The sequence below is a fragment of the Neofelis nebulosa genome, chromosome 17 (genome assembly GCF_028018385.1).
Source record: "Neofelis nebulosa isolate mNeoNeb1 chromosome 17, mNeoNeb1.pri, whole genome shotgun sequence".
Taxonomy (NCBI): Eukaryota; Metazoa; Chordata; class Mammalia; order Carnivora; family Felidae; genus Neofelis; species Neofelis nebulosa.
This window is the reverse complement of record NC_080798.1, coordinates 47,905,198-47,929,749: the sequence shown is the minus strand read 5'-3', so window position 1 is coordinate 47,929,749 and position 24,552 is coordinate 47,905,198. Positions and strand designations below refer to the sequence as shown.

Genomic DNA, 24,552 nt, shown 5'->3' with positions numbered 1-24,552 from the left:
CAATACTCTTCAAAAATGTCAGTCATGAAAGAACAAGGAAAGACGGAGGAAGTGCCACAGATTGGAGGACACTAAGGAGACATGACAATTAAATGCAATGTGGGATCAAGGATTGGATCCTGAAGAAAAAGGACAGAAGTAGAAAAATTGGTGAAATTTGAATAAATTCTGTAATTTAGTTAACAGTATGGTACCAGTATTAACTTCTTAGTTTCAGTAATCATCTATAGTTATGCATGATGTTAACATTAGGGGAAACTGAGTGAAGGGTATATGGGAACTCAGAACCAATTTTTGCAACTTTTCTGTAAGTCTAAAGTACCAAAAAAAGGTTTCAAAAAGTGGGTAAGAGAAGAAATACACATGTACACAATTTAAATATAAAAATTTCTGAAAAAAACATGTTACAAAAGGATACCACATTCCCCACTAGAAGAATGTGAAAGCTACCCACAGACATTTTCCTCCCTGCACACCTTTTGTACTGTTTCAGTTTTTTTTTAAGTGTTTATTTCTTTAAAAAAAAAACACACAAATATTTAAGAAAAACAGATTAACTCAAATATGATGTCTCGTTCGAAGTGATGGAAACGACTCAAATCACAGCCCTAGTAAAAACTTTTTTGAAAATGTCTCCTTCACTCAACAGCATCTATATATCTACCTATACCTAAGATCATCCAAACTTTATTATAATCTATACCAAAAACCTTCAATGGAGGGAGTGATACTTTAGATACCAAAACACAGCATTATATATTCTGTATCTCTTTCCTAAAGTTAATTTCCAAATGCAATTAATTTCCAAAGTACTGAAGTCTAATTATTCTAATTGGAATGCATGTGGGGGGGGGGGGGAGGGAAGATTTAAAAAGACTTACTCGCAGTCCACTCTCTGACTTTATATCCATGATAGTCAAAACCGTTTCATAAAGAATAGCATTTCCTACATTTTTACTAGTCTCCGTATTTGTGGCAACCTGAAAAGTCACAAGAGGTCAGTACATAAGTGATAAAACAACACTTCCGAAAAATATCCAGAGGTAACAGGAGGCATTTTGTGACTAATTACAGCCACTGATGAGGAAACATAAATAAATACTGCTCATCTAACCACCATCAATCACTCGGGTCCCTGCTCTACTAAAATGAAGATTCATTATAATGCAGATTGAGTCTACTCACCTGTGCTAATATATCATTCATAGCTTCACTTGAGTCATCATCATTTCGTCCTAAAATTCTTAATAACCGCAAAATTCGTACCTAATGTGCAAAATACGAGAAGTGTCAATAAATAATGTCTGACACAAAGGAACTTACTTGATATGAAACTCAAATTACTTAAATGAAGTCTTAGATCCCATTACAAATGGCCAAAATTCAAACAGAAGAATTTTAAACATGATCTTTAGAGAAGTAATGTATGCTTCTATGCCCTAATGAAGTAATGAGACAAGGCACACTTCATCACTTTACAGCTAAAGGATACCACCACCTGCAGGGATCTACTACATTGGCAAGTCAAGTCTCTATGCAATACATAATTTTGACTATTACAACTATAATTTTATCCTGTTAATTTAGCACAGAACTGTGTCACTATTCACTTATTAATGTAATTAGTTTAATCAATTACCAAATTTCTACCGACAAAAACTTAAGAGCAAAGAAACAATCTATTCCAAAAGTATTAATTTCTCCAAAATTCTCTTTCAACCTCACCTGCAAAAAGGGGTCACTGATACCAGAAACATCATGTTCTGGTGAATATCCCGACATGATGAGGTTCTTTAGAATACGAACTAATTGGGGCACAAGCTGCAGAGAAGAAAGATGCATCAAAAAACAGTGCACATCAAAGAATTTCTCATGAACAGGCAGGGGATTTGGCTTAAGAACAGGGTGCAAGGGTCTGAATCCAAAAAAATTCTACTGATACAATATGCTGATATAATACTGCTGACACTTGATGAATATAACTTAGGAGTATTTAGGCCAAGAACTCAAGAAGGAATATGTATTTTTATGTGAATTAAAAACAAATGACTTATTTACTCCAGAGTTATATATACAATGATACTACAAATAACAGTACATCAGAAAGCCTATGGGAAAAAAGTCAAACAGATGCCTACGGGGCATACTACATTTTTACTTCTATAGAACTTGACATACCTAGGTAACACATGCATGTTCAGTTTTTATCCATTCAAACATTTGGATATAAAATGTGATCACCAAAAATACTGGTGATCTTATTAAAATTATAGTTTTAAAATGTACTATCTTAAACAGAGGAAAAAAAATTCTCTGCTCTTAGGATAGGCTAGTTATAGTCTTTTCCAACAAACAACAGGAATACAAACGCCTTCAGCACTGACCAAGGGGAAAAGACACATGAAAAAATTTATTTTCACCTCAAGAAGACACCAAGGCCATGAATAATTTCCTTTCCCTATTCTCAACTCCCAAGATACAATTTTTGGTAAAATTTTACTTTAGCATTTAATTATACAGACTGATTGGTTGCCTGCTTTCTTGTCTTATTATATTAATATACATTCCTTATGGTCAGAATTCCTTTCTTGTCCTTCCTTTACTTTGTCCATTAGAGTCGTAACACATAGTAGAGGCAAGTCTACGGCCAAGCTGAACTTTAAAATGCTTTAAATATTAACATTCATTTCATTCTGTTGATTGAGCACTTAATATTAAACCCAATTCCAAAACATTTGCCACAACAGGAATTTTTCCAGGCTCCAACTAAAAACTCAATTTAGCTACATAAACAACTCTAAGCACATAAAATTAAGAAAACAAGTGTCCAAAGTGAAGTGAATCACATCTCTTTTAGAGGCAATCAGAACAGCCCCAATTTTGTTGCAGCTCAATTACTTTTCTCAATTACTGTTCTGGCTCTGCTCCCTCCTTATTCCCCAACTCCAAAAGGAGATCAAGATCAAAACAAAAGCCAAGCTATGCCCAATGTATGCACTCCCAACATGTAAATCCCACTTCTAAATGTAAGAGAACATAATCTACATGAATTTAAAGAAGTGTGGCCATAACACTTCAGAATTAAGTGACCCTTAAGTCATTTAAACAAAATTCTAACTTGGACAACTCCAAAATTAAAACAAACTAAACTATGGTGACCTGTAAATTCTAAACAGAATCCTCATTAAATGTGTCATCCATAGGCAGATTTATATTAAAGGTAAAAATAATATAAATTTATAAACTGCTTTAAAATGTGATTAAGCTGGAATCATCCAGTTACCAAGCTCTGCACAAAAAGCAGCTCGCCTTGCATACTTTCCAATGGCCTACTTTTTTGTACTACACATATCCCTAATTATTTGTTTAATCTGATTTCTTGGAGAAATCTTTTTTCCTTGGGCTACTAAATTCAGAAATTGTTTTGCTCACTGACAAAAAACCAGCACACCACCTAAAACTGCCTTGGGGCAAAAAGCACAAATGTCTAAGTGTTCAACATACAGATTCTTGGAACCCAGCTTTATTTTTCAGATGAAAATGTAAGTTGTTAAAACTGATGACAAAAATAAGATGACAAAGGGAAGGGCTGCAGCCATGAAAATCAGTCGATGCCCACCCACTCTACCTCAAAATGCTTTTCATATTCCAAAACTTCCAGAAAAGATTAAGTGCAGGTAAGGGGGAAATAAAGGCTCTAGGTCTGAACTGAGAGCTCAGAAATACATACAGAGCTTTTTAAAGTATGAGGTTACCCACACATGGCTTCAAAATATCTACTTCAAAAAGAAGCAGTGTTTTGTGCCAAGTCTCCAAACTGATCTGGAATTGCCATCATCAAAGCCACTGGGAAACCGTTCAAAGTTTCTCAAGTGAAGATGAAGAAATGGCAAAGAAGGAGGTTTAGAATTCAGGAAAGGCTGCAACTGAAATCCAAGGCTGATTTTGGAGTTGGGAGTTTAAACGACAAGACAAAAACTGGACTAGGGAGTTAGCCAAAACTGCAAGAACAAGTAACTCATAGTATTAAGCACAGCTGCAGTGTTAGTGTATTTTTAAAAGCCACATTTGTGGATGGATGCACAAAAGCTACTAAGGACCTAATGCCAGCATGCACCATCTAAAAGAGGGTTAATTCTTACCTTTTCATTCTAACATACAGCAGGATTCCAAACAGACAACAGGAACAAAACATACAAAGCAAGCATTAGGGACAGATACGGGCCTCATACTATTTACAATTATTTAATCAAGACATGAACATCTAAGGAAAAAAAAAAGGCCAAAAAAAAAAAAAAAAAAAAAAGAACTGCTATTAGAGCCTCATGATAACTAAAATACAAAGTAGGCCCCATTTATTGAGTGATCAACACCTTATAAAAGGAATTAAACGCATGTAACTACCCAAAGTATAGCTTTCAAGTCCTTACTACTGTCTTCTAAAAGAAAGTGGAGAAAACAAAAATTTCCACTTTAGAATGCTGTAAGAAAGGAAGGGAGGGACTTAAGAAAGCTAGACTTCCACCACCAGTCAACAGCCTAAAATGAACAGAAGGTGACCCTGTGTTACATAAAAATAATGTCAAATTCCACTCTGTAGTTTTCACCTTAAAAAAAAAAAATTACCTGTCTTTAACACACACACACACACACACACACACACACACACACACACACACACGGCGCCACTTACACACACACACAATTCCTGTTTGTAATCTGACCTCAGGTTACATTTCCTGACTTCAATGTGAAAACAGCAGATAAAGCACATGAGAGACTGGTATGTCTGCCAACAATGAGAGAAGACTTCTATTATGAAAGAGAAAACACTGTACTACTGCCAGTTCTTATATGCCTAAATCTGGCTCCCAGCCCTACCACGCAGCAGGGCTGGTCAAGTCCTTTATTCAGTTCAATAGCTTCCTTTCAAAAGAAAATTCATAACTGAGAAAACCATGTGTTTTTCACGAAAATCATTTTTCAATCAAGAAAGGCTTAGGCATATAGAATGGTGCCTACCTTTCTGAAATGTGCAAGCATGTCTGGGCTTCGTTCACACATTTCTGTGAGGAGGACTACAGATGTGTGAAGGACACCTGAAATAAAAGAGCAAACAAAAACTAAAAATGAGGCTCTATATTCAGCTTCATAGAACAGGGCTTTGAGTTCTGAAGGTCAATTCCAAAAGGATAGTTGCTACTTTTATTTTTTACTCTCCCAAAGAAGCTAAGCATTGAGGTGAATACAAAGGAAGTGTTTAATAGATGCCTGGTTTAATACTGGCCAAGGCAGTCAAATCAGAATATTTTAAACAATTATGTTACCAAGATAATTGCTAAAAAATGACAACCAACACATGTGTCTCTCCATCCGGGAATATCCATAAGGACATGCTCACAGTCAATATAAGCTAGGTATCATCTGCTCCATACTTTATAAGCTGTTAGCTGAGTTCTGATAATTCTAGAAGCAGAAATCTTATTAAGACTGTAAATTTCCAAATAAAATATATCACAACTCCAGGTAATTATGGATGACAAAGTGAACATGCTTGTTCCACAGACAATAAAAAGGATCTCACAACAGTTCCCACTAATAATAAATAAGTACCCTAACCATTAATTTGTTCAACAAGTATATTCTGAGCCTTCTGGGCACAGGACTGAATTAATCCTTTGGATTAATTAATTAATCCAAACTAAATATACCTTACCATTTTTTCTCTTAGCATTTAGTAGGACACATGAATTTTCTTTACTCAGAACCTGTTTCACTGACTTCAAAATAAGAATAAAATGTCTGGGAAAGAATACCCATGTTCCATTTAATTTCTCTCTCATTTAATATGAAGGTATCTAAGTACTTATTATAAATTCCTATTACAAGTAACCTAAAGTATTTTCATAAATCTTACATTCCTATCACAAGACAATAAAAAAGTAACTTTTTCTCCTATTATAATATAGCCAGGAAATCAAGGTGTTTTACATATGAAAATCAAGGCTAGGATATTTTGTACATTATGCTAAATATTAGTAACTAAACATAGTACTTTTAATATAGTAAAAGTAGACCAAAAATGAAAAACAAGTTAACTATGAAGGCACCAATCTCTAATTATAAAAGCGGGTTATGAGAGCAGAAAGAGATCTGATCAATCAGCCCTTCCTGGAAAAGTATCTATGCACAGAAGAAAGACAACTCCACTGCACTGAAACAGAAGGCCAACACTGCCTGAAGCCTTTTCTCATTCCTCTTTTCCCTCAGTACTTTACAAGTACATCCAAATCACATTACCATGGTTCTTTTCATTCAATAAATTTTTTGTTGCTGGTAAAAACATCTCCATAAGTTCAGGAACCTTCCTGATGACATGAACAGCACATAGTGCTGCCTATAAAAAAAATAAAAAGGACAAAAGATTTATTTCAATTAAGTCAGGGCAACCAATCTTACAAAAAAAAAACAAAAAAACCAAAAAAACCAAACAAACCACCAACAAAAAACCATATCAACTAGTTCACCTACTAAAACAAGAAAGAAGAAAGAAGTCAGATATCAGATGTATTATATATTAACTGATTAGGGCTTTCCAATTTATACTATTTCATTAATGAGAACTTCTAGCTCACCTGTTCCTTAGTTCATACATTACTAAATAAGTGGACAAAAACTTCCTAGAACATGGTTAACATGAACTTATCAGACAAATATAACTTATGTGGGATTTTACAAAGTTTTGCAGAGACTTCCATCTGTGATAACCATTCTTCTGAGTAAGATACCAAAAGGTTTTATAAAAAAACACAATGCAACTGAAAGATACACTACTGCTGTTACTATTAATAATATCTATACCTTCCCCAATTCACTCTCTGCTGATATCAAGAAAACCATTTGAACAATAATTAGCTAGTCTCTACTGAAGAAAAGATGGTCTTGGCTTGTTCACTGGAAAGAAATATACAAAGACTGACTTTGATTCTGCCCACCAAAAGTAACCATAACTACTATTTGTTGGAGTTAAATACCATACAAGTTTAGATATATTAACTAGAAAAGATTTCAGCTAATTCTTCCCAAGTTATATTTGGGAGAAAAAGATTTTTACCAGTCCAGAGGAATGTTTTATTTAATGAAATAATGTATTTTCTGAACAAGAGCAGCCACACATTCTTTAAGAGAAAGCACTGGCTTTGGTTTGCAGTTATCATTAACAGTGTATGATCCTGGAAAACAGCGTGGTCCTTGCAACATCTTGCCTCACACCATTAAAATGGACGCAATATTAAGTGTTCACTTCTTGGGAGTTCTAAATTTTACATCCTTTGTTTATGAAGGTTATAGAGTTCAAGCACAATTTTAAAAAACATAAAATGTTTATATCAACATATAAAAAGCAAGTTAAGAAAATGAGATCATTGTCTTCCAATACTATTCCATTTAGACACACCAATTTAGAAAGTGTGTTCTAGAGCATGATTCTCTATAATTCTCTAGGTCCCAATGGAACTGCACTTCCAGAGATTCAAAGGCACTAATGCAAAGACACAGGCACTAATTATTAGAATAAAAGTAAATTCTTAAAGTTCTGTTCATTATTCACTTTGTTTAATACTGTTTAGAATCCAGTAAATTAGGAAGTAATTAGGTTTCTAGGATACCCAGTAACATGTTTGTTTATAAATCATTTCCTTGAAAAAAGAGGAATTAAGAGAATTAAGTAAAGTCTTCACACTTATCAACTAGAGGTAATTAGCAATTAAAAACACCACCTCCAAAATTAGTATAAAAATAAATTTTGATTTATAAACACTTGATTCATATATAATCATTTAAAATACATTGACTGCAGAGAAACAGATTATCATCAGAGCTCTCAAAAATAATTTGCCTTCTCATCTCTATAATATTCCCTAATCCAAACGCAAACATTTGGCTTCATTAAAGTTACCTTTTTTCTTAAGTAAGAATTGGAGGTTTTCAGGAGTTTCTCTACCTCTCCTGCAAGATCTCTGCACATCTCTGAAGAGCCCATGCAGCCGAGGGTACAAAGTGCTAGCCCCTGTACATACTGCGTGCTATGATTAAGATCACTGCAAAAGAAAGAGGTAGAAATGAATATGCTTTGCCCGGTGCTCCCCATAAAGAAGGTTCACGTTCACAATCTAATGAGGTGCCTCTGAATGACTCATAATTACTACAATAAGGAAAGTAATTAATAGAATTATTTATTGCAAAAAATGTTTCCTTTAACTTTATTAGACTACCAATAGAGTAAACTGATTGACGGTGTCTCCTACATACTTATAATTCCATGTCTCCAAATACCAAAGTAATAGAACTCTGACGGGTTATCTGTCAAAGACAAACTGCTTTAGAAAACTTAGCAAACCACTAAAAATGAAAACTGACAAAAACAGAAACATGAAGCACACCTGTATCTTTAAAAGATTTTTATTTTTTTTCTCCTTTTTTTTTTTTTTTTTTTTCAACATTTTTTATTTATTTTTGGGACAGAGAGAGACAGAGCATGAACGGGGGAGGGGCAGAGAGAGAGGGAGACACAGAATCGGAAACAGGCTCCAGGCTCCGAGCCATCGGCCCAGAGCCTGACGCGGGGCTCGAACTCACGGACCGCGAGATCGTGACCTGGCTGAAGTCGGACGCTTAACCGACTGCGCCACCCAGGCGCCCCATTTTTTTTTTTTAAGTAGGGTCCACATCCAGCTCGGGCCTCAATGTGGGGCTCAAACTGACAACCCTGAGATCAAGACCTGAGGTGAGGTCGAGTCAGATGCTTAATCAAATGAGTCACAGGCACCCCTAAAAGATTTTTAATATCCTCTACCACTAACTACCAAAAAAACTAGGATATTTACATAAACCAAAACCTTTTTTAAAAAACCAGAAAAGAGTCCCCACTACTAAAGCATTTAAGATGACTTAAACAGAAATACGTTGAAACCTTTAACCTTATGGTATAGTATTAACCTTGATGTCAGGTTAACTTTTGTTTTTATTTTATGTATTCAAAAGAAAAAATAGTAACTAAAAAAATTAGCTAAATTAAGCCACCTTTAACAAACTAAGCTGGATATTTACAGTGAGGCCAGTATCTAGTGATACAGATAGACAAAATCCTGTTTCTAGCAGACATTGATTACTGTACAAAACTATTTACAAACCAGCCAGGAAGTGTACCTTCAGAAAAGCTGAAATATTAAAACTTGAATCAGTAACTCATCTGTATATTATAATCAATGCTTACTATTCAGAAACTGAATTATTGTATGAGTTATGCTACTTCAACCAGCTCTATGACCATTTTACTATCCTTTAGTAAGGTGGTTCTCAAGGATTTCAGTGGTTAACAGATCTCTGGAAGCCCCCAAGCCTGTCTCAGGGGGTCTGTGAGCACCCAACTATTTTCACAATACTAACTCATTATTTGCCAACTGTACTGACATATACACTAAGGATGCAAAAGCAGTGGTGGAGAAAACTACTGGCACATTACAAGTCAGAGTAGTGGCACCAATGACTAGTAGTCATTGTATTCAATACCACACAGAGGGAGGAAGGGAGTTTGTTTCACTTAAGCCCGCTTGGGACAAAGCAGTAAAAAAAGACTCGTTTTATTAAATCATGACGTGAGTACACACTGCTATCATGTGATGAAATAGGAAGTATGCAAAAAGAACTACATAGTGAAGTGGTAATCTCAGAGAAAAGCACCTGGGCACTTGTAAACTAAACTATGAACTTTTCAAATGTACATGATTTTTTTTATTTGAAAAATAACTGACAACTATAGTTATTAAGATTTGGGTATTTGACAGACATTTTCTGGAAAAAGAGCCAACTAACCCTATCACTTCAAGAGCAACAACTGACAGTGCTGGTTGCCAACGATAAAATCTAAGCTTGAAGTGAGATTCAGAATTTTGGAAAATCTGTACTGCCACAATGAACTTCACAGTCTACCAATACTTTAACTGAGAGAGCAATTTTTTCGAATGACTGAGGCATGGTGTTACAAACGCATACATTAATACAAGATTCAAAGTGCAAGAAAGACCAATGGGTTTAATATAACAAAGTACCAAACTTCACTGTTTCAAATTCCACAAGGTAACTAATCCTTAAGAAATTACCCTTAGGGAGTTTTGGTATAGTATCAAACAAGAATATCCAGTTATTAGAAAGGTTATTTGACGGCTTCCTTTTTCTAACTATATTATCTGTGAAAGGCTGGATCTTCTTCATATACTTCAATCAAAACAGAACACAAGATATTGTATGCAGAAGCAAATACGACGTCTAGCTGTCTTCCATTAGGCCAGAAATTAAAAAGATTTACAGAAATGTGAAACAATGCTATTTTTCTTATTTGTTTTTGTCTTGCAAACTAGTTTATTTTTCATTAAAAAACGTTATCTTTGTTAACATTTAAGGAGTTCATTACTGGTAATTTTATTGATTGATTTTTTTTTTTTAATTTACACACAAGTTAGTTAGCATATAGTACAATAATGATTTCAGGAATAGAATCCAGTGATTCATCCCCTACATAGAACACCCAGTGTTCATTCCAACAAGTGTCCTCCTTTTTAATGCCCCTTGCCTGTTTAGCCCTTCCCCCCACCCACAACCCTTCCAGCAACCCTGTTTGTTCTCTGTATTTAAGAATCTCTTATGTTGTCTCCCTGCCTGTTTTTATATTATTTTTGCTTCCCTTATGTTCATCTGTTTTGTAGCTTAAATTTCAGATACAAGTGAAGTCATATGATATTTGTCTTTCTCTGACAATTCTGCTTTGCATAAAACACTCTAGTTCCATCCGTGTTATTGCAAATAGCAAGATTTTGTTCTTTTTCACCGCCGAGTAATATTCCATTGTGTGTATATATACCGCATCTTCTTTATCCATTCATCTGTTGATGGAAATTTGGGCTCTTTCCATACTTTGGCTATTGTCAATAGCGCTACTATAAACATTGGGGTGCAGGTGCTCCTTTGATACAGCATACCTGATTACTTTGGATAAATACCTAATAGTGCAATTGCTGGGTTGTAGGGTAGTTCTATTTTTAATTTTTTGAGGAACCTCCATACTGTTTTCCAGAATGGTTACACCAGTTAGCATTCCCACCAGCAGTACAAAACGGTTCCTCTTCCTCCACGTCCTCGCCAACATCTGTTGTTCCCTGAGTTGTTAACATTATCCATTCTGACAGGTGTGAGGTGGTATCTCATGGTGGTTTTGATTGGTATTTCCCTAATGATGACTGATGTTAAGCATTTTTTTCATGTGTCTGTTAGCCATCTGGATATCTTTGGAAAAGTGTCTATTCATTCACTTTGTCCATTTCTTCACTGGATTATTTGTTTTTTGGGTGTTGAGTTTGGTAAGTTCTTTATAGATTTTGGACACTAAACCTTTATCTGATAAGTCACTTGCAAATATCTTCTCCCATTCCCTTGGTTGCCTTTTAATTTTTCTGATTGTTTCCTTCACTGTGCAGAAGCTTTTTATCTTGATGAGGTCTCGATAGTTTATTTTTGCTTTTGTTTCCCTTGTCTCCGGAGACATGCTGAGTAAGAAGCTGCTGCGGCCGAGGTCAAAGAGGTTTTTGCCTGCTTCCTCCTCTAGGATTTTGATGGCTTCCTATTTTACGTTTAGGTGCTTCATCCATTTTGAGTTCAGTTTTGTGTATGGTGTAAGAAAGTGGTCCAAGTTCATTCTTCTGCATGTCGCTGTCCAGTTTTCCCAGCACCATTTGAAGAGACTGTCTTTATTTTATTGGATATTCTTTCCCGCTTTGTCAAAGATTAGTTGGGCATACGTTTGTGAGTCTATTTCTGGGTTCTCTTTTCTGTTCCATTGATCTATGTGTCTGTTTTTGTGCCAGTATCAAACTGTCTTGATGATTACAGCTTTGTAATACAGCTTAAAGTCCAGAATTGTGATACCTCCAGCTTTGGTTTTCTTTTTCAGGATTGCTTTGGCTATTCAGGGTCTTTTCTGGTTCTGTACAAAGTTTAGGATGGTTTGTTCTAGCTCTGTGAAGAATACTGGTGTTATTTTGAGAGGGATTGCATTGAATGTATAGATTGTGTTGGGTAGTATCGACATCTTAACAATATCTGTTCTTCTAATCCATAAGCATGGAATATTTTTCCTTTTTGTGTATCTTCTTCAATTTCTTTCATAAGCTTTCTATAGTTTTCAGTGCAGAAATTTTTCACCTAGGTTATTCCTAGGTATTTCTTAGGTTAGGTTTATTCCTAGGTATTTTATGGGTTTTGGTGCAATTGTAAATGGGATCAATTCCTTGATTGCTCTTTCTTCTGCTTCATTATTAGTATACAGAAATGCAACCGATTTCTGTGCATTGATTTTATATCCTGCGACTTTGCTGAATTCATGGATCAGTTCTAGTAGTTTTTTGGTGGAATCTTTTGGGTTTTCCATATAGAGTAGCACATCGTCTGCAAACAGAGTTTGACTTCCTCCTTACTGATTTGGATGCCTTTTATTTCTTTGTGTTGTCTGACTGCTGAGGCTAGGACTTCCAACACTATGGTGAATAACAGTGGTGAGAGTGGACATCCCTGTTGTGTTCCTGACCTTAGGGGAAAAGCTCTCATTCTTTCCCCATTGAGGATGGTATCAGCAGTGGGTCTTTTTCATATATGGCTTTTATGATCTTGAGGTATGATCCTTCTATCCCTACTTTCTGGAGGGTTTTTATCAAGAAAGGATGCTGTATTTTGTCAAATGCTTTCTCTGCATCTATTGAGAGGATCATGTGGTTCTTATACTTTTATTAACATGATGTATCATACTGATTGATTTGTAGATATTGAACCAGCCCTACATCCCAGGTATAAATCCCACCTGATCATTGTGAGTAATTCTTTTAATGTGTTGTTGGATCTGGTTGGCTAGTATCTTGTTGAGAATTTTTACATCTATGTTCATCAAGGAAATTGGGTCTGTAGTTCTCCTTTTTAGTGGGGTCTTTGTCTTGTCTGGTTTTGGAATCAAAGTAATGCTGGCCTCATAGAATGAGTTTGGAACAGCTTGAAAAGAATAGGTGTTAACTCTTTCAATGTTTGGTAGAATTCCCCTGGAAAGCCATCCCGCCCTGGAGTCTTGTTTTTTGGGACATTTTTGATTACTAATTCAATTTCTTTACTGGTTGTGGGTCTGCCCAAATTTTCTATTTCTTCATGTTTCAATTTTGGTAGTTTATATATTTCTAGAAATTTCTCCATTTCTTCTAGATTGCCCAATTTATTGACATGTAATTGCTCATAATATTCTCTTATTACTGTTTGTATTTCTGCAGTGTTAGTTATGATTTGTCCTCTTTCATTCTTGATTTTATTTATTTGGGTCCTTTCCTTTTTCCTTTTTGTTCATTCTGGCTAGGAGTTTATCAATTTTGTTAATTCTTTCCTGATTTCATTGATCTGTTCTACTATTTGTTTTTTAATTTTGGTATCATTGATTTCTTCTCTAATCTTTATTATTTCCTATCTTCTGCTATTTTGGGGCTTCAATTGCTGTTCTTTTTCAACTCTTTAAGGTGTAACGTTAGCTTGTGTATCTGAGACCTTTTTCCTTCTTTAGGAAGGCCTGGATTGCTATATACTTTGCTCTTATGACCTCCTTTGCTGTATCCCAGAGGTTTGGGGATGTCATGTTATTATTTTCATTGGCTTTCTTGTACTTTTTAATTTCCTCTTTAATTTCTTGGCTAATCCATTCATTCTTAGGAGGGTGTTCTTTATTCTTCAAGTATTTGTGGTCTTTCCAAATCTTTTCTTGTGGTTTATTTTGAGTTTTATAGCGTTGTGATCTGAAAACAGGCACGGTATGATCTCGATCTTTTTCTACTTGCTAAGAGCAAGTATCCCAGTATGTGATCTACTCTGGAGAATGTTCCATGTGCACTCAAGAAGAATGTGTATTCCACTGCCTTAGGATGAAATGTTCCGAATATATATGTTAAATGCATCCAGTCCAGGTGCCATTCAAAGCCACTGTTTACTTGTTGATTTTCTGCTTAGATGATCTGCCCATTGCTATAAGTGGGGTGTTGAAGTCCCCTACTATTAGTAATATTATCAATTAGTTTCTTTATGTTTGTGATTAACTGATTTATGTATCTGGCTGCTCCCACGCTGGGGTCATAAATATTTACAATTGTTAGACCTTGGTGGATAGTCCCCTTAATTATGATATAATGCCCTTCTTCATCTCGTTACAGTCTTTATTTTAAAATCTAGTTTGTCTCATATAAGTATGGCTACTCCAGCTTTCTTTTGGCAACCATTAGCATGATAGATGGTTCTCCATCCCCCTACTTTCAATCTGAAGGTGTCTTCAGGTCTAAAATGGGTCTCTGTAAACAACACTATTACTAGTAATTTTAAATGAACTAACAAATGGTTTTAATCTTCCCTGAACAAAGAAAGGAAAAGAAAGTAAAGTATAAATTAGCCAGGTTTGCTACTCTTTAACAATTTGAGTATTTAAGATAAAAATTACTGGTAAAATAATGTTTAAGGATTAACTATGACTTTACCATTTAGTTTCCCAGTTCCCAAAAATATTTAGGCAACTTTTCATTTTTCAATGGTTAAGAATCTTTGCATACTGCAAACTTTTAAAATATCATATCCAATTTTTTAAATGTTTATTTATTTTTAGAGAGACAGAGAGCATGAGTTGGGGAGGAGCAGGGAGAGAGGGAGAGAGAGAATCCCAAGCAGGCTCTGCTCTAACAGTGCAAAGCATGATGCAGGCTCAATCTCATGAACCATGAAATCATGACCTGAACCAAAATCATGAGTCGGATGATGTTTAACCAACTGACCCACCCAGGTGCCCCTATCATACCCATTTTTTAAAGATTCCAAGATCTTTAATGTCTTAGAGCTTTTCTATGCCAATGAACAATGAAGGAAACATTCATTATTAAACATAAAAACTGCTGGTACATTATGATGCCCTATAATACAAACAAAAAACAAAATTTTTAAAAACCCAACATAAAACAAAAAAAAACCATTAACAAATGTTTTAAAAAAACAAAAATAAATGATCCAAAGTCCTTTAACTTGAGCTTAGACTGAGTGCCAGCCAGATCAATTCCCAACAATTAATTCTCTCTCACATTCACTTGGAGCTTGTCTAGGTTTCATTAAAAGAAAGGTTTCTTCTTTACCTATGTGCCTCAATCTTCAACTTTTATCAAGCTATAAACCTATACTTGAGTTTGACATTAACTCTTTAATATGAACTTGCTGCTAAATAGAACTGCCAAATCATTAGCATGTGATTGAAGGCTTAAGTAATAAGGTCAACAGAGCATGCAAGAACAAAAATTAAAGAAACTCTCAGAGACCTCTCCAGAGAAAATGTATGCAAGATTTGTATAGAGTGTAACCTCTATGACACCAAGGATCTCGGTCCATTTTTTTTTTTTTCATTCTCCCTTCCCAGAGTTTATAGCAGCTCCTGGCATGCAAAAGGTATACAATACATATTTGTTGAATAAATGAATCAACTTGGTATTTTCATCAGCAATGTTTATTTCAAGGCCAAAAAACAAGATTCTCCCAAAATTAAGTTTACAGACTCAATGTATTTACATAATACACACTGTATTTACAACCAAATCATAATTCTCATTTTGGAATTTTCCATTATTCACTGGGAAATTTTAAAGTAGGACATTACTGACCACAGAAAAGTATAAGAGTTCAGTATCTATAAATTTGATCACCGATACCCCCCTGCTTCTACTTTCTACCAAATAAATACTGCAAATGAAAAAGCAATCTACAAAAGGAGAATAACTATGAATTGACACACCAAAATCAAACTAAAACAAACCAAAAAGTACCGTTAGCCAGTAAGGCCCTCAGAACTTTTATAAGGTTCTAACAGATATTTGCTGTAAGAAGGATGCTGGGAAAAACTACTAATTCCCTGCTTGGGTACTCTAATTCCTCCAAACAGTAAGCATTCCTCAATTTGTAAGTTGAACAAACATAATTGGACTAGCCAAGCATCCATTAGAGAAAAAAAGACATTCACAAAAATTCACAGGACTAAATATAACCTCATGCAACTGAAATCTTGGATTAGACCACTGACATGCAAGACCTCTATTTTTACATTTAAATAGTATTTACTCAGAACATACACTGGTAATTAATTATTGTAACATTTCATTACTCTTGGTATTCAAGGTCCTGGAAATATAAGAAAGCTGTGATTTACCAATGCTTTTTCTATTCTATGAAGGCCTAAATTCTTGTCTCATTGCTAAACTGTGTTCCTATGCCTAAAGATGTACAGCAACACCTTCATTTAATTGTCCCCTATGGAAGGTTTAAACCTTTGCTTAGCCTCTTTACATATAAACTACAAGAGCAATTCAAACATACTTTTTTCTTTTTAAAGTAGGCTTCATGCCCAGCATGGAGCCTAACGCAAAGCTTGAACTCATGACCCTGAGATCAAGACCTAAGCTGAGATCAAGAGACAGATGCTTAACTCACTGAGCCACCCAGGTGCCCCAAACATATTCTAGATGATAAATAAAATCAATAAACAGAAGCTCTTGGTATTATAAGAAAAACCTAAAAGCACAAAGAGGTCCTTAAAAGAAGGAAAGGTAAGACTTACTTCTTGATACAGTTGGTCATGAGAAGATGGACATCTTGTCTTTCATCTAACAGCAGCATTGCCCCTAAATAGCCAATGCGTTTGTCTGTGAATTTTTGAGAGGCGATAAGCTTCAGGCACTCCAACTGCAAATTTAAAAAAAAAGAAAAGAGAAAGAAATTAAGAAATTGCTACCACAATCAGGAAAGCAATGTTTTTAACCCAGAGTCAGTGGATAGCTAAAATAGATAGATACCAAACTGCCTTAATAAAAGGGAAATACTAACATCTTTGGAAATCTCGATAATAGCTACCAAGTTTTAGAATAGATCTCAGCAAGGTCCTATGATATTTGCTATCCAAATAATCTGTGAGATTTACCTTAGTTCCACAGATTTAAATAAATACTAACTAGTAAAATATTACAATAAAATATTAATAAACCCAATTCCTAATTTAATCCCCAAGTTGTACTAAATGAGCACTCAACTTATGTGTATATTTAAGGTCTGTTTCGCATTTTGAATATCAAAAAACGCAGTAAATGGAAATACATCAAATTGCCAAACACTACCTTAAATATCAGGAATAGGGGTGCCTGGGTGGCTCAGTGGGTTAAGCATCCGACTGTTGATCTTGGTTCAGGCCACTACCTCATGGTTCATGAAATGGAGCCCGGCATGGAGCTTTGCACTGACAGCATGGAGCCTGCTTGGGATTCTCCCTCTCTCCTTCCCTCCCTCTCTGCTGTCCCCAACAAACGTACATGTGTGCACTCTCAAAATAAATAAACTTAAAAAAAAATCAGGAATATACAACAAGAAAGAACAACGAACTTTAATATAATGGGGAAAGTGCTACATTTAGGGCTTGAGCCATGTAGTAGGGAGAAGTGAGAGTTTAGTAGGATATGAGTAATAAAAATATAGAGGGGAAAAAAAACCCAGAGGAACTCTCTGGAGTGGAATTAACCTAATATGTCTTACGCGATTTCTTCTTTTTTTTTTTTTTTTTTTTTTTTTTTAATTTTTTTTTTCAACGTTTTTCATTTATTTTTGGGACAGAGAGAGACAGAGCATGAACGGGGGAGGGGCAGAGAGAGAGGGAGACACAGAATCGGAAGCAGGCTCCAGGCTCCGAGCCATCAGCCCAGAGCCTGACGCGGGGCTCGAACTCACAGACCGCGAGATCGTGACCTGGATGAAGTCGGACGCTTAACCGACTGCGCCACCCAGGCGCCCCAACGCGATTTCTTCTTTACATAACTATTAAAAATCCTCAGAGCTTAAGAGTCTTTGTAGTTAAACAGTTTGTCTCTCTACTTAGCTTTTCTTGAATGTCACAACTACTTCGATATAATTTATCGAACTATCAACTAACATGGAAAAGGCCAAACATTCCTTCTATAGCAATGGTTTCCAAAGGTGTACATAAGTTAGGCTCTCCAAGAGGAGTTTTGTGAACTATGTTCCCATTTAGAATCATTTCATCCCAAGGAAAGGGGCCCAAATGCAGACCTGCGTACGACAGTCTAAAATCATGTGACACTACTCCCCATCTGAATTTGCCTCTAAGTTCAAAAGCGAAATTGAGTAATGAAAAAAATTCACAGAACTGTTTCAAGCTATTTAAAAATTGCTCTCTCAATGTATCTGCGTTAGAAACACCTAAAGTTGAGGCACCTGGGGTGGCTCAGTCGGTTAGGCATCCAGCTCTTGATTTTGACTCAAGTTAGGACCTCACAACTCATGAGACTGAGTTCCACGTTAGGCTCTGCACTGACAGCATGGAGCCTGCTTGGGACTCTCCCTCTCGCTTGCTCTCTCTCTCTCTCTCTCTCTCTCTCTCTCTCTCTCTCTGCCCCTTCCGCTCTCTCTCAAAATAAACATTAAAAAAAAAAAAAAAGAATAAGCACCTAAAGTTAGCAGAATGGCTATACCACCATGAACAAATGAAAGAAGTCTCCAAGAAGAACCAGGATCCAAAAGGGAAACTGAAATGCCTTCTGAAACTGACAAAGATTATATAACAACCCTTCATTTCCTTCTATGCATTCAATTTAAATTTTAAAAAACAATTTATGAAATAGAAGACAAAAGTCATTTTCACAATGTCAGCAGAAAAATTACTGCTGAGGTGAATGAGAAAATTAGAAGCTAAGTATTATCAGAACACCTTACTTTTTCAAATAGAAGGCTTTTTTAACCTTCCCATTCAATAATCCTACAAATGAATATTTTAGCAGTGAAGAAAAGTTCTAATAATCAGGTATCACTAAAATTTTTATCATCCTTATTGAATCATGCTTCAAATAAATTATCTAAAAATTCTGTATTAAGATGAACTAATGAGGAAGACAGACTTTACTCTTATATATTAATACTACTTTGTATTTTTTTAGGACCAAGTTTTAAAACAGTCACAGTAAAAGTCATCAGTGACTAGTGAGTACAGTTGTTGCTTTTTGTAACACTTGTTTCTTTTTTTAAAAATTTTTTAATGTTTATTTTACTTTTGAGAGAGAGAGAGAGAGAGAGAGACAGAGACACAGAGAGAGAGGGTAAGGGCCAGAGACAGAGAGAGACACAGAATCCGAAGAAGGCTCCAGGCTCCGAGCTGTCAGCACAGAACCCGATGCGGGGCTCGAACTCACAAACCTGATCATGACCTGAAAGTAGGACGCTTAATTGACTGAGCCACCCAGGCGCCCCAGCATTTGTTTAAAACTTATCTAAAAATTAAACAGTGAAAACAAAAACTACAATTTAAAGGGACAAACACATAATTAATTCTTTTTAATATTCCCCATTGGTACAGTAACTTTGCACCAAGAATAAGCATTTACTTTATGAAGATGGCAAATTTGAGAGGAAATATAAGATTACAGACTGGAAATGGCATTTTAAAAACATGCTCCAATGAAGGATTAACTCTGATCATATCTACACTTAGGCATCAGCGGCCAGCAATAGTGCTGGGAAAGTACCATGGTTCATCTTTTTTTTTTTTTTAATTTTTTTTTTTTTTCAACGTTTTTTATTTATTTTTGGGACAGAGAGAGACAGAGCATGAACGGGGGAGGGGCAGAGAGAGAGGGAGACACAGAATCGTAAACAGGCCCCAGGCTCCGAGCCATCAGCCCAGAGCCTGACGCGGGGCTCAAACTCACGGACCGCGAGATCGTGACCTGGCTGAAGTCGGACGCTTAACCGACTGCGCCACCCAGGCGCCCCCCATGGTTCATCTTTAAGAATAGTATCTAAGTTTTCAGATGTTGAAAAAGAAAAAGGACGGAGGAGTGTACAATGGGGTTTGGGGTAAATATGAGGGAAGGGCATCCATTTTTGAGCAGCAACCACTAAAACCACAATTCTCATGTGAGTTACAGAAGAAAAATAGTAAAATCAATTAAATGCTTCTGCCTCTTAGGTAACAACCTCAAATTCAGTACTACTAATCACTGAAAGCTACCTGAAAAATCTCACCTAAACACTGCTAACTCACAAATCTAGCATATGCTTTAAGACCACAGTAAAGAGTTTAACTTTTATATTCATACAACCACAGAGATAAAAAATAACTTTTGCTTTTTTACACCAAACTCCGTAAGCAAAGTCAAAAGACAAATGACAAAATTGGAAAAAATATTTGCAACCCATTTCACAGATATGAAATCCTATATAAAAGAATCCTAATTGATTTTTTAAAAGACAAATTGATTTTTAAAAAGACCAACAACTCAGTACAAAAATGGACAAAAAATATGGACAGTTCAAAGAAAACAAAAATAATTCAAACATGAAATGGAGTTCAATCTCATAAAACAAATGCAAACCCAACTAGGTAAATTTACTTTTTAAAAAAATCACTGAACTGTACACTTGAAAAAGACAAATTATATGAGATACAAAATATGCCTCAGTGAAGTTATTAGAAAAGACATGCAAACTGAAACCATAGTGAGATGCTACTTTTTAACCTATTTTATTAACAAAGCTTCACAGTTATAACAGTGTGAGGGCATTAGTGATTGGACATAAACTGGCACAAGCTATAGTGAGAAAGTTCTAGCCTATCTAAATTACAAATACACATATCATTTGACTTGACCATTCCACATTTAGGAACTTACACACTTACATTCACACATGTGCAAAATAATGGGTATTATTTAATTGTAGTATTACTTTAAACAGTAAGACTGGAGGGGCACCTGGCTGGCTCAGTTGGTAGAGCATGAGACTCTTCATCTCAGGGTTGTGAGTTCAAGCCCCACAATGGGTGTGGAGTCAACCTAAAATAAAAAATTTAAGGGGTGCCTGGGCAGCTAAGTCGGTTGAGCATCCGGCTCAGGTCATGATCTCAAAGTGTGGGTTTGAGACCCGCATCCGGATCTGTGCTGACAGCTCAGAGCCTGGAGCCTGCTTCTGATTCTGTGTCTCCCTCTCCCTCTCTCTCTTTTTGCCCTTCCCCCACTCGTGCTGTCTCTCCCAAAAATAAACATTAGAAAAAAAATTTTAACTTAAAAAATTAAAAAAAAAACAGTAAGACTGGAAATAAATGTCTATTAATAAGGCATCAGCTTAATAAATTATGATTCATAAACATCACAGAATACAATTCTGGATACACTACCATCAGTATGTCCAAAGAGCTGGAAATACAGAGGAAGCTTTTTTATATTGATATGAGCTAATCTTCAAAACAGATTAATAAGCAGATAGTGCAACAGTGTGCTGCAATATATATTTTACAGTGGAGGGGACATTTCCATTGCCTGGAGATGTATAAAATATCTGAGGGATAGACAAGAGATGGTTGCCTATAAAAAGGAAACTAAGTGACTGGAAGAGGACAGAAAGTGGAGTTTTCATCTTATATTCTTTCTTTGTTTCTATTTTTTATTTATTTTTTTAGAGGCGGGGGGGGGGGTATGACAGAGAGAGAGAGAAAGAGAGAGAGAATCTCAAGCAGGCTCCACACTCAGCACATAGCCCAACAAGGGGCTCGATCCCATGGCCCATGACCTGAGCCGAAATCAAGAGTTGGACACTAAACTGACTGAGCCACCCAGGCGCCCCCATTATCTATTCTTTTGTATCTTTTAAATTTTGCATCAATGAACTGCCATTATCTATTCACAATATAATATTGGACTAGAGGAAAAAGTTTAAAACTGCAGGATGAAGGGAACTTTCAACTATGGTTAGAAAAATTAATGCTATAATTAAAAAGAAAAAACAACCTAGGGAAATTATTCCCTCTCCAAAATTGAATAATATGTAATTTGAAAAACTAACAACAAAGCACTTGAGTCTTGGAATTGTTTTATGAAAACGACTTTGAAAATTTAAGACCAAAATCTTATGAAAATACAACTCAATAAATGGGAAGAATCAGTTTTAAATAACTTAAATTTATGATGAAGGATTACTGTGCTATGCTATTATTCCTGTAATGCTGCAGGACCTTAAGAAGTATGTCCATTCCTTATCTCTAATCCCCATGATGGCTATGTTTTTTTCCGCTGGCAGTTATTTTGTATTTTTCACTAACTATCAGTGTCTTTCTTGTCAACAACACTCTTAACTACCACTGGCTTTTCAACAGCAACCTTCTCACTCTCCCCCCCACCTTCCACCCCAAAGGTCTCATTGTGGTAACTCTCAGCTATTCACTGATTTTCTTTATACAGGATTTACTTTCCAATTGTTTTTGAGATGCTATGGTTTTGCTTTAATTTCGTAAATTACTAGCTTACGAAACTAGTACCAATGTATCAGACATTCTTACAGATACCCAGTTAGAAAGGCACACAAAAGGAAACCAACATTTGGATATATATCATAAGTGTGATACACATATACTTATCCTATGAAACATATATATATATATGAATATTTATATACTTATGTATTTTATTTACATAAATATTTGTGACAATTATGCACAAGCTACTATGAAAACAAATTAGGAAGGGCACTCATTCAGGTTAGAAACAGTAAAAAAAAAACATCAGAGAAAGATTCCACTCTCTTTATGTAACACATAGTGGAACAGAAAGAAGCAATTTGATTTAGAGTCATAATCCTGGGTTTAGTTTAAGAGAACTAAAGTTATTTCAACAACCTGGGCCTCAGTTTCCTCATCACTAAGATAATCAGGCCATGTCATGAAAGACCACCCTAACACTGCCCTCCACACCCTGCTTTCAAGGCAAATACAGTAGTCACTAATTCTCTACAGCTGATCCTTAAAGTGGCCTAAGAATTTTTCTCAGCAGAAACATTCCAGGCAGCCATTAGCAACAAGCCTAAAAAAGTGAAGTTACCAGCTCCCTCTGGAATAAATACAATGCCTTAAGAAAGTGGTTTCCAAACATGACTGATCAAAAGCACCTGGGAAAGTTTTGAAATAGGTAGGTCACCCCCAAAAACATCCTGATGGAATAGGTTTCAGGTAAAGCCTGACAATTTGATTTTTATAAACATTTTGCAGATAACTCAGTGTTTCAATTTTCTCCAAATTTCAAAGCACTTTCTTTAAAAAGGTTTCTGGCCTTGTTACATTTTTTCTACAAGTACAAATACTGCCCTTTATCAACATTTAATCTAGTTGCCCTTTAAGAAAAAAGCTGCACCTATTTTGTTAGCCTTCAGAACAATTTCCCACAAGGTCAAATGCACATGTACATTTGCTTTTAAATTTAACATTTGAGCTTTATGATGTAAACAATCACCTTGATAAAAAGATACACATAAACATTAATGGATCTGCAACTGATTGGTTAGGTATTTTAAAAAGCTACCTTTATTTCAATATTCAGAAAAAACTTTCTAGTTTATACACAAACACACACACATTTAAAAGTTGACCCTGTAACTGCTTTACCACTATGTAGTCTGGCAACATAAAAATCCGTATTTGAGACCAGTCTATTTCATTCTTCCAGCAGAGGGGGGAAAAATAAAACATTTAACACAGTGCTATTGCATTCCATTTCTCTTCTTCAGAAAATTATGAAATATTTCACTCCAAAATACACAAAAATCATGTAACACTCCTAACCCACACCAACCAGCTTTATCAACTTTTAACATTTTACCCTTACTTTTACATTTTTTCATATAACAAATTCAATGGAAGCCCTCTATACACTCTGCCTCAATTCCATTTCCTTCTCTCCATCCCACGAGTAACCAAAACTCAAAACTGCTGTTCATCATTAAATTGCCATGCCGTATGTCCTTACTACACATGTTGGTTGTTTTTGAATGTTTTACGGTTTATATTAAGTATCATACCATATTCCTCTTTTCACTCAAGATCTTTGAGTATTACTCATATCCAAACAAGAAACTCTAATTCAGTTATACTAATTGCTAATACAGTATCCCACATGTGAATATACCACAACTTACCTATTTTTTGTGGACACAGATTGTTCCCAATATTTTCATATTAGAAACAATGCTGCAATGAACACTCTTATAAATGTCCCTTGTTAAATAGACAAGGATTCTTGATCAGATTCAGGTTTTTAAGTTTTTATTTTGTTTCCATTTAGCAAATACACTTCATAGGTGGTGGTATAAACTTTCATCAGGAAATATATAATTATTCCTGGTGGTTGTCTCTCATTTGTGATATTAGCATTGAAGATCATCAAGGATTGCAAAATGGTAATATTCTAATTATTTTATTCTTTATTTACTTATTAAACTTTTCCTCTAAGGAGCAACTTCTCTATATGTACCACTGGGTTAACAATAGTTCCTTCAGAAAGTTTAGCAAAGGCAGGATAAATGTCAGTTTTCAAAATGAGTACCTAGTATCCTCCAAAGATGACCAATGGAGTT

At 35.5% G+C, this 24,552-nt stretch overlaps 1 protein-coding gene across 1 annotated transcript in view; it reads right to left on the bottom strand.

The window, feature by feature from the left end:
- The window catches only part of AP1G1 (adaptor related protein complex 1 subunit gamma 1), an 81,244-nt gene that overhangs the window by 29,627 nt on the left and 27,065 nt on the right, over positions 1-24,552 (bottom strand). Inside the window, exons 3-9 of the mRNA XM_058707862.1 lie at positions 16,715-16,839; positions 7,958-8,099; positions 6,301-6,397; positions 5,023-5,099; positions 1,726-1,821; positions 1,186-1,266; positions 882-980 (exon numbers count right to left, since the gene is read on the bottom strand). Of these exons, the coding sequence (XP_058563845.1) occupies positions 882-980; positions 1,186-1,266; positions 1,726-1,821; positions 5,023-5,099; positions 6,301-6,397; positions 7,958-8,099; positions 16,715-16,839 (717 nt within the window). The remainder of the gene's footprint in view (positions 1-881; positions 981-1,185; positions 1,267-1,725; positions 1,822-5,022; positions 5,100-6,300; positions 6,398-7,957; positions 8,100-16,714; positions 16,840-24,552) is intronic.